Source organism: Heptranchias perlo, chromosome 4, assembly GCF_035084215.1.
Source record: "Heptranchias perlo isolate sHepPer1 chromosome 4, sHepPer1.hap1, whole genome shotgun sequence".
Classification (NCBI taxonomy): Eukaryota; Metazoa; Chordata; class Chondrichthyes; order Hexanchiformes; family Hexanchidae; genus Heptranchias; species Heptranchias perlo.
This window is the reverse complement of record NC_090328.1, coordinates 15,723,957-15,734,096: the sequence shown is the minus strand read 5'-3', so window position 1 is coordinate 15,734,096 and position 10,140 is coordinate 15,723,957. Positions and strand designations below refer to the sequence as shown.

The following is a 10,140-nucleotide window of genomic DNA, read 5'->3' as shown; positions in this document are numbered from 1 at the left end:
TCGAAAGAACCAGGGTCTTAATTGGGTACGTAACAACAGGTGGACTTAGGACATAAGACCATAAGAAACAGGAGCAGGAGTAGACCATACGGCCCCTCGAGCCTGCTACGCCATTCAATAAGATCATGGCTGATCTTCCACCTCAACTCCACTTTCCTGTCCTATCCCCATATCCCTTGATTCCCTGGGCCTGGCTTATCAATGGGGTAAATTTTATGATTTGGTGTTTCCCATGATGGGAATCCATATCAGGAATTTACAGCTCACATGACTTTCCATCCATTATATGTATAATAACAATTTTCCTGTATGTATATGTGAAAGGAGAGAGAAAAAAAGAGAAATAGAGAGGGGAGTTAGTGGACCATAGCCTTTTTGATGAAGGCACAGTTAAATTATTCGAAGATCTGTAGCGCTGAGGACGCGATGTAACAGTAAGCCTTCCCAGCTCTGGGACGATGGGCATGAAGAAATATTCTGAAAAGCAGTGGCTTTTGGCAATCTGCTCTTGATGAAAACTGAAGACCATTTGCCCCTCCCCCACCCGCCCGAGTAACTTTCCTAAATTTGTATGAGAAAAAAAAATCCCAGTTTGATCTCCCCAAAGGCCTGCTTCAAGTGGGCCCCAAATGCATACAGCTTTTAAACAAACTTTGCTTCTATTCCCCTATAGGGAATTGAACTGTGGGACCTATAGAATAACTCTCCATTCCAAACTGAAGGAATTTTGTCCCTGGACCTAAGTGTTTTTTTTATTGGTTCACAGGATGTGGGCATCGCTGGCAAGGCCAGCATTTATTGCCCATCCCTAATTGCCCTTGAGAAGGTGGTGGTGAGCCGCCTTCTTGAACCGCTGCAGTCCGTGTGGTGAAGGTTCTCCCACAGTGCTGTTAGAAAGGGAGTTCCAGGATTTTGACCCAATGACGATGAAGGAATGGCGATATATTTCCAAGTCGGGATGGTGTGTGACTTGGAGGGGAACGTGCAGGTGGTGTTGTTCCCATGTGCCCGCTGCCCTTGTCCTTCTAGGTGGTACAGCCGCGGGTTTGGGAGGTGCTGTCGAAGAAGCCTTGGCGAGTTGCTGCAGTGCATCCTGTGGATGGTGCACACTGCAGCCACGGTGCACCGGTGGTGAAGGGAGTGAATGTTTAGGGTGGTGGATGGGGTGCCAATCAAGCGGGCTGCTTTGTCCTGGATGGTGTTGAGCTTCTTGAGTGTTGTTGGAGCTGCAGTCATCCAGGCAAGTGGAGAGTATTCCATCATTTCCTATCTCCTGCATTAACTAAAAAGGGAATTCTGGCCTGGGCATAAAATACTTCCAAAAGCAGAGGGTTAATGTGGGGTCTAAATCATTTGATATGTTCACATTGATTACTTTCATTCTGTTTTTTAAACACTAAGGTATGAAAATTTAAACCAAGTATGAGAACGCCACATGATAGAAAATATCCTTGGTGGTATGACAGATGTGTGTGTATTGCTCATCCATGGTAATATTTGTAATTTGTGCTTGTAAATTTAACCCTGCAGGATTGATATCTTGAAGTACGTAATCTATGGTGTGGCAGCTGCTTTCTTTGTCTATGGCATTCTGCTGATGGTAGAAGGATTTTTCACAACTGGTGCCATAAAGGATCTCTATGGAGACTTCAAAATCACCACCTGTGGCCGATGCGTTAGTGGCTGGGTATGTAATATCATTGCATTGTTTGATGCTTTTGTGTAGGTCTGAGTTTTGGTCCATATTGAATGCTCGTCGAGCAATGTTCTACTAACACTCCTGGAATTCATATGCTTAACCATTTCTAAAAAGTTCATGGAGTACTTTACAATTGTCCAAAATCAAATTTCATCTGCCATTGCTTTGCCCATTTACATTCTTTTTCAATCCCCATTTTTAAGGGCTTCGGATAAGATTCTTCCCCTGGCAGTATTGGCTAATTTAATTTTCCACCTGCCACCAGTTTTTTTTAATTCATCCTGAGGGTATGGATGTTGCTGGCAAGGCCGGCATTTATTGCCCATCCCTAGTTGCCCTTGAGAAGGTGGTGGTGAGCCTTCTTCTTGAACCGCTGCAGTCCATGTGGTGAAGGTTCTCCCACAGTAGGGAGTTCTAGGATTTTGACCCAGCGGCCATGAAGGAACAGCGATATATGTCCAAGTCGGGATGGTGTGTGACTGGGAGGGGATCTTGGAGGTGATGGTGTTCCCAGGCACCTGCTTCCCACGTGCTTCTAGGTGGTGGAGGTTGTGGGTTTGAGAGGTGCTGTTGAAGAAGCCTTGGCGACTTGCTGCCGTACATCTTGTAGATAGTCCACTCTGCAGCCACGGTGGCACAAACAGGCTTGTTGTGCTCTTCCTTTCTCTTACGTCAATTCAAAACTCAATGGAAATTGGTTAAATTTGCAAGTAACACTTAATTAGGAGGGGCAGTAGGTTTGAGGCTGCAACTCGGGAAATAAAAAATGGAGATTGAAAAAGAATGTAAATGGGCAAAGCAACGGCAGATGAAATTTGATTTTGGACAATTGTAAAGTACTCCATGAACTTTTTAGAAATGGCTAAGCATATGAATTCCAGGAGTGTTAGTAGAACATTGCTCAAAACATGTCCCACAGACTGCAAAGTAACTATCAACTTAGCAAAAAGAATGCTAAACCATATAGCTAAAATGGCTGTGAGCCAATTTTACTCATCCCTTTCTCATTGGGGTGCAAGTCAACTAAAGTGTGCTCAGCCTAACCTGACCCCACCCGCATTTCCTGGTTCAACTCACTCTAGTTGGCCCAACATAGCCTAGGCACTGAACCATGCCTTAGTGATGAACATGGACCAAGAGTGGAAATCCAATGTCTGCTGTTGACTTGAGAGGCCTGTGACAAAGGTAATGGTCACTGACATTGGGACCCTCTAGTCCTGTCCAAAAGCAACAGCCTCCGGCCCTGAGAGTCCTCCCGCTGACCCTGGAAAATAAGTGGATCTGAGGGATGGTGGGCGCAAGTACTAAACCCCACTAATTGTGGGCGTCACTCTGCCCGGACCTCCGCTGGGGAGGACATGGGAAAATGAGGCAAGAGGTGTAGAAATATTATTCTAATCTCCATTTGCAAGGCCTTTGAATGCTTGGGAAATCCCAGAACTACGAGGGAAGTGCAAAAATTACACAATAGAGGAAAATTGGCTGTTGGAATCCAAGTTGGAGAAAGTGATAGTAACATAGGAACATAGGAACAGGAGTAGGCCATTCAGCCCCTCGTGCCTGCTCCGCCATTTGATAAGATCATGGCTGATCTGTGATCTAACTCCATATACCCGCCTTTGGCCCATATCCCTTAATACCTTTAATGTGGAAACTGTATAGCGCCCTGCCAAACCACACCTCAAGTATTGTGTCCAGGTCTGGTCACTGAGACACAAACACTTGAACTGGTTCAGAGAAGAGTCACAAAGCTGATCCCTAGGGTGTAATTTTATCCTAACCCGCCTTTTGACAAATTGATGGAATCGGGTGCAATGCTGGTTTTACATGTTGCCCGATTTTACTCTCCATTGAAGTCAATATTAGGCGGGGTATAAAACCAGCATTCTTCCTGATCCCGTCAGTTTCCCGTCGGGTGGGTTAGGTTAAAATTACCCGCCCTAGTGTCAGTGAACTGAGGTATGAAGAAACACTGGAACAACCAACTTTACAGCCCCAAAAAAGGCAACTGAGACGTGATGCTGTAAAGGTTTATAAACAGTATGGAAAAGATAGATCTGGAAAATTAGTTGAAGCTGAAGTGTGAGAATAGGACAAAAGGGTACAACGTTCAAACTAGTTAATGGTAAATTTAGCATTGAAATCAGAAAGTTCTTCTTCACACAGAGTGATTGATGCATGGAAAGGACATTGAGGGGAATAGTGAAAGTGAAAATCATGGAATGATTTAAGAAATAGCTGGATTCTGCAATGGAGCGGGGAGCGACTGTATGATCAATGATAAAGAGCTTGGATGGGTAGTGGGGAGGAATGCTCCAGCTTTCCTCTTCCTTTAACGCTACTATAGGTATAGTCTAGTAGGAGACTGCCATTAAAATGCTGTGTCAACAGATCCTGTAGTCATGGCATTTCTCGTTCAGTTCATATCAGCAGAGACCTGTCTTCTATGAACAAGGACTCAAACTGTGCTACCTTGTAGCAAATTAAACGAAACAAAAAAGAAGTCTCAGGAGAGAAGACCACTGCAGTCTGGCAGCCTCCAAAAACTGCTGCTTCAAGGCATAATGTGTAGACAGGCATTGTTCACATTGTTGTGATGATGTAGTGAAAATCCAAAGTAACAACCAGGTAGTGGCAAATTGTCCACTGGCACTGCCAGCAATATCGCTATCGTCACCTGCAGAAAGGGAAAATCGTTGCCATCTATATTCGAATCCTCTTTCTCTTTAAACTCCACATTATAGCTGCTCACACTTGTGGCCAGATGCAGAATCGATCAGCTATTCTGTTTACGTACCATATTTAAACAGCAGTTTTTTTTAATCAATAACTAATCGACACATGCTATAGATTGCTGTTCATACGCGTGAAACTGTGTAAGCGCTCCTTCGACAAAAGCATCTTGCTGTTTTCAATGCAAAAAGCAAGGTTGCCAATAAGACAGTTAAAGCAACAAATGTTGTAGAGGATGTATCAATGCAAACATGTCATGATGGTACTACTGTGCACATACTTGATATTATGGAGTAGAGTTTTCCAGCTTGATACCTGATGCATCCATGTATACTGAATTCCTGCCTGCGGCAAGATAACAATGCTTTAGGTTCTGGCAATTACAGTGATGGTGGTGGCCGCAAATTGATACATTCCTCAATTGGTCATTTATTTGCAATTTGTTGTCATCAACAATGAAAGTAACTGAACTAGTGCCGTAAAAGGGCACACTTTGGTGTTTTCTCATTCTCATCCTTATTTTCAAATCTCTCCATGGTGTCGGCCTTCCCTATTTCTGTAACATCCTCCAGCCGGACAACCAATTCTGGCCTCTTGCGCATCCCCAGATTTCATCGCTCCACTATTGGCAGCCATGCCTTCAGCTGCCTAGGCCCTAAGCTCTGGAATTTCCACCCTAAACCTCTCCCCCTTTCTACCTCTCTCTCCTCTAAGATGCTCCTTAAAACCTACCTCTTTGAACAAGCTTTTGGTCACCTGTCCTAATATCTTCTTATGTGGCTCGGTGTCAAATTTTGCCTGATTACGCTCCTGTGAAGCACCTTGGGATGTTTTACTACGTTAAAGGCGCTATATAAATTCAACGTATTGTTGCTTTCGTTGGTAAGTTGTGGAGTTTTATTTGGAGCTGGTGTTCTTGGTCACGGCCTTTGTCCCTCCCGACACGGCGTGCTTGACCAGCTCCCCGGGACAGTAGCAGGTGTACAACAGTTTGGATCGCCTGGAGCTGACGGTCGAGCACTTGTAATAATGGGCCAGGTAAGAAACTTTGCTCACCATGTGCAGGAAAATATTGTTCACAAAGGTACTCATTGGCCTTGGAGGAGAACCCGATGTCGGGGTGGGCCTGCTTCATTGGTCTGTACATGTAGATGGAGTAACTCTCCTTCCTCGACTTTCTCCGCTACTTGCCGCTCTTTACCTTGGCTTGTGAAATAACTTTCTTTGTGCCCTTCTTTGACGCTGCTGCTTGACGCTGTCGGGCTTCTGACATTGTCACTTTTACCAACTAACAACTCGCAAGTTTCAAGAAGCAGGTGAAAGGGCACACGTTGTTGATTTTTTCTTATTTTTAATTTTTTTATTCGTTCACGGGATGTGGGCGTCGCTGGCGAGGCCAGCATTTATTGCCCATCCCTAATTGCCCTTGAGAAGGTGGTGATGAGCCGCCTTCTTGAACCGCTGCAGTCCGTGTGGTGACGGTTCTCCCACAGTGCTGTTAGGAAGGGAGTTCCAGGATTTTGACCCAGCGACAATGAAGGAATGGCGATATATTTCCAAGTCGGGATGGTGTGTGACTTGGAGGGGAACGTGCAGGTGGTGTTGTTCCCATGTGCCTGCTGCTCTTGTCCTTCTAGGTGGTAGAGGTCGCGGGTTTGGGAGGTGCTGTCGAAGAAGCCTTGGCGAGTTGCTGCAGTGCATCCTGTGGATGGTACACACTGCAGCCACGGTGCGCCGGTGGTGAAGGGAGTGAATGTTCAGGTTGGTGGATGGGGTACCAATCAAGCGGGCTGCTTTATCTTGGATGGTGTCGAGCTTCTTGAGTGTTGTTGGAGCTGCACTCATCCAGGCAAGTGGAGAGTATTCCATCACACTCCTGACTTGTGCCTTGTCGATGGTAGAAAGGCTTTGGGGAGTCAGGAGGTGAGTCACTCGCCACAGAATACCCAGCCTCTGACCTGCTCTAGTAGCCACAGTATTTATATGGCTGGTCCAGTTAAGTTTCTGGTCAATGGTGACCCCCAGGATGTTGATGGTGGGGGATTCGGCGATGGTAATGCCGTTGAATGTCAGGGGGAGGTGGTTAGACTCTCTCTTGTTGGAGATGGTCATTGCCTGGCACTTATCTGGCGCGAATGTTACTTGCCACTTGTGAGCCCAATGCTGGATGTTGTCCAGGTCTTGCTGCATGTGGGCTCGGACTGCTTCATTATTTGAGGGGTTGCGAATGGAACTGAACACTGCAGTCATCAGCGAACATCCCCATTTCTGACCTTATGATGGAGGGAAGGTCATTGATGAAGCAGCTGAAGATGGTTGGGCCTAGGACACTGCCCTGAGGAACTCCTGCAGCAATGTCCTGGGGCTGAGATGATTGGCCTCCAACAACCACTACCATCTTCCTTTGTGCTAGGTATGACTCCAGCCACTTGGAGAGTTTTTCCCCTGATTCCCACTGACTTCAATTTTACTAGGGCTCCTTGGTGCCACACTCGGTCAAATGCTGCCTTGATGTCAAGGGCAGTCACTCTCACCTCACCTCTGGAATTCAGCTCTTTTGTCCATGTTTGGACCAAGGCTGTAATGAGGTCTGGAGCCGAGTGGTCCTGGCGGAACCCAAACTGAGCATCGGTGAGCAGGTTATTGGTGAGTAAGTGCCGCTTGATAGCACTGTCGACGACACCTTCCATCACTTTGCTGATGATTGAGAGTAGACTGATGGGGCGGTAGTTGGCCGGATTGGATTTGTCCTGCTTTTTGTGGACAGGACATACCTGGGCAATTTTCCACATTGTCGGGTAGATGCCTGTGTTGTAGCTGTACTGGAACAGCTTGGCTAGAGGCGCAGCTAGTTCTGGAGTACAAGTCTTCAGCACTACAGCTGGGATGTTGTCGGGGCCCATAGCCTTTGCTGTATCCAGTGCACTCAGCCATTTCTTGATATCACGTAGAGTGAATCGAATTGGCCGAAGACTGGCTTCCGTGATGGTGGGGATATCGGGAGGAGGCTGAGATGGATCATTCACTCGGCACTTCTGGCTGCAAACGCTTCAGCCTTGTCTTTTGCACTCACGTGCTGGACTCCGCCATCATTGAGAATGGGGATGTTTGCAGAGCCTCCTCCTCCTCCTCCCGTTAGTTGTTTAATTGTCCACCACCATTCACGACTGGATGTGGCAGGACCGCAGAGCTTTGATCTGATCCGTTGGTTGTGGAATCGCTTAGCTCTGTCTATAGCATGTTGCTTCCGCTGTTTCGCATGCATGTAGTCCTGAGTTGTAGCTTCACCAGGTTGGCACCTCATTTTTAGGTACGCCTGGTGCTGCTCCTGGCATGCTCTTCTACACTCCTCATTGAACCAGGGTTGATCCCCTGGCTTGTTGGTAATGGTAGAGTGAGGAATATGCCGGGCCATGAGGTTACAGATTGTGCTGGAATACAATTCTGCTGCTGCTGCTGATGGCCCACAGCACCTCATGGATGCCCAGTTTTGAGCTGCTAGATCCATTCTGAATCTATCCCATTTAGCACGGTGGTAGTGCCACACAACACGTTGGATGGTGTCCTCAGTGCGAAGACGGGACTTCATCTCCACGAGGACTGTGCGGTGGTCACTCCTACCAATACTGTCATGGACAGATGCATTTGCGACAGGTAGATTGGTGAGGATGAGGTCAAGTAAGTTTTTCCCTCGTGTTGGTTCGCTCACCACCTGCCGCAGGCCCAGTCTAGCAGCTATGTCCTTCAGGACTCGGCCAGCTCGGTCAGTAGTGGTGTTACCGAGCCACTCTCGGTGATGGACATTGCAGTCCCCCACCCAGAGTACATTCTGTGCCCTTCGTGCTTCCTCCAAATGGTGCTCAACATGGAGGAGGACTGATTCATCAGCTGAGGGAGGACGGTAGGTGGTAATGCCCATGTTTGACCTGATGCCATGAGATTTCATGGGGTCCAGAGTCAATGTTGAGGACTCCCAGGGCCACTCCCTCCTGACTGTATATCACTGTACCGCCACCTCTGGTGGGTCTGTCCTGCCGGTGGGACAGGACATACCCAGGGATGGTGATGGAAGAGTCTGGGACGTTGGCTGAAAGGTATGATTCTGTGAGTTTGGCTATGTCAGGCTGTTGCTTGACTGGTCTGTGGGACAGCTCTCCCAATTTTGGCACAAGTCCCCAGATGTTAGTAAGGAGGACCTTGCAGGGTCGACTGGGCTTGGTTTGCCGGTGCCTAGTGGTCCGTCCGGTTTTATTCTTATTGTGACTTTTCGCAGCGAGATTTTTACAACTGAGTGGCTTGCTCGGCCATTTCAGAGGGCAATTAAGAATCAACCACATTGCTGTGGGTCTGGAGTCACATATCGGCCAGACAGGGTAAGGGCGGCAGGCTTCCTTCCCTAAAGGACATTAGTGAACCAGATGGGTTTTTACGACAATCCGGTAGTTTCATGGCCATCATTACTGATACTAGTATTTTAATTCCAGATTTTTATTTAATTAATTGAATTTAATTTAATTGAATGTAAATGCACCAGCTGCCGTGGTGGGATTTGAACTCATGACTCGGGATTTTCGTTCAGGCCTCTGGATTACTAGTCCAGTAACATAACCACTATGCTACCGTACCCCCGTTGTTGATGCTACAAGAAGATCATGGAATCATTCAGCAAAGAAGGAGACCATTCAGCCCATCGTGCCTGTGCTGGCTCTTTGAAAGAACAACCAGTTAGTCCCACTCCCCTGCTCTTTCCTCATTGCCCTGCAAAATTTTCCTTTTCAAGTGTGCATCCAATTCCCTTTTGAAAGTTACTATTGGATCTGCTTCTACTACCCTTTCAGGCAATGCATTCCAGATCATAACAATTTGCTGCATAAAATAATTTCTCCTCATCTCCCCTCTGGTTCTTTGTCAATTATCTTAAATCTGTGTCCTTGAGTTACCGACCCTCCTGCCAGTGGAAACAATTTCTCGCTATGTATTCCATCAAAGCCCCTCATAATTTTGAACAACTCTATTAAATCTCCCCTTAACCTTCTCTACTCTATGGAGAACAATCCCAACTTTTCTAGTCTCTCCACATTTACCACAGATTGGTAGTTTATGGACTTTGGAGATTGAAGTCTGCACATGTGTTCAGTTTACTTTAGCACTCTGACCTGGTGTTACAAATTTTGGGGTCTCTCTTTCTCTTAGATATTGGCCGAGAAACTTGACTTGTGCTCAGACAGGTGTAGTTTTGCTCATCATACAGCCACAGTGTTTATTTAAATACTGCTAAGTAAATTGGTGTCCATGACAACAGCTGCCTGCACTTTAGTTTTGCAAATGCTCAGTGGTGTAAACACATCATTAAGAAAAGCACATTTCTGAGTCATCATGTTGAAGAATAAAAATAATAATCATATTTTTGGTTTGATCTATTCTTTGATTCTGGGAAGAAGTTTGAAAAAGTGGATCTCACTAAGACCCTTAATGCTTCCATTTGTATTAGTAAATGTCCATATTTAACCCAATGATTATGACAATTGAAGCATTCTTGTGCACAGATTAGGCTTACAAACTTGGCCAGAAGGTGCATCTAGTTTTACAAGATAGATATTGATGAACCATTGCATGCCCCATGACATTCTCCAAGTGTATCTTGAATGAATCTATGGCGATCACCTCCACTATCATAACACGAAAACCATTCCAAATGTGTTTGCATG

The 10,140-nt window shown here is 46.2% G+C and overlaps 1 protein-coding gene across 1 annotated transcript in view; it reads left to right on the top strand.

Moving 5' to 3' along the window:
• Positions 1-1,545: 1,545 nt before the first annotated feature.
• gpm6ab (glycoprotein M6Ab) overlaps positions 1,546-10,140 on the top strand; it is a 32,938-nt gene continuing 24,343 nt past the window's right edge. The window contains exon 1 of the mRNA XM_067982127.1: positions 1,546-1,687. Within this exon, the coding sequence (XP_067838228.1) occupies positions 1,598-1,687 (90 nt within the window). The 5' untranslated portion in view covers positions 1,546-1,597. The remainder of the gene's footprint in view (positions 1,688-10,140) is intronic.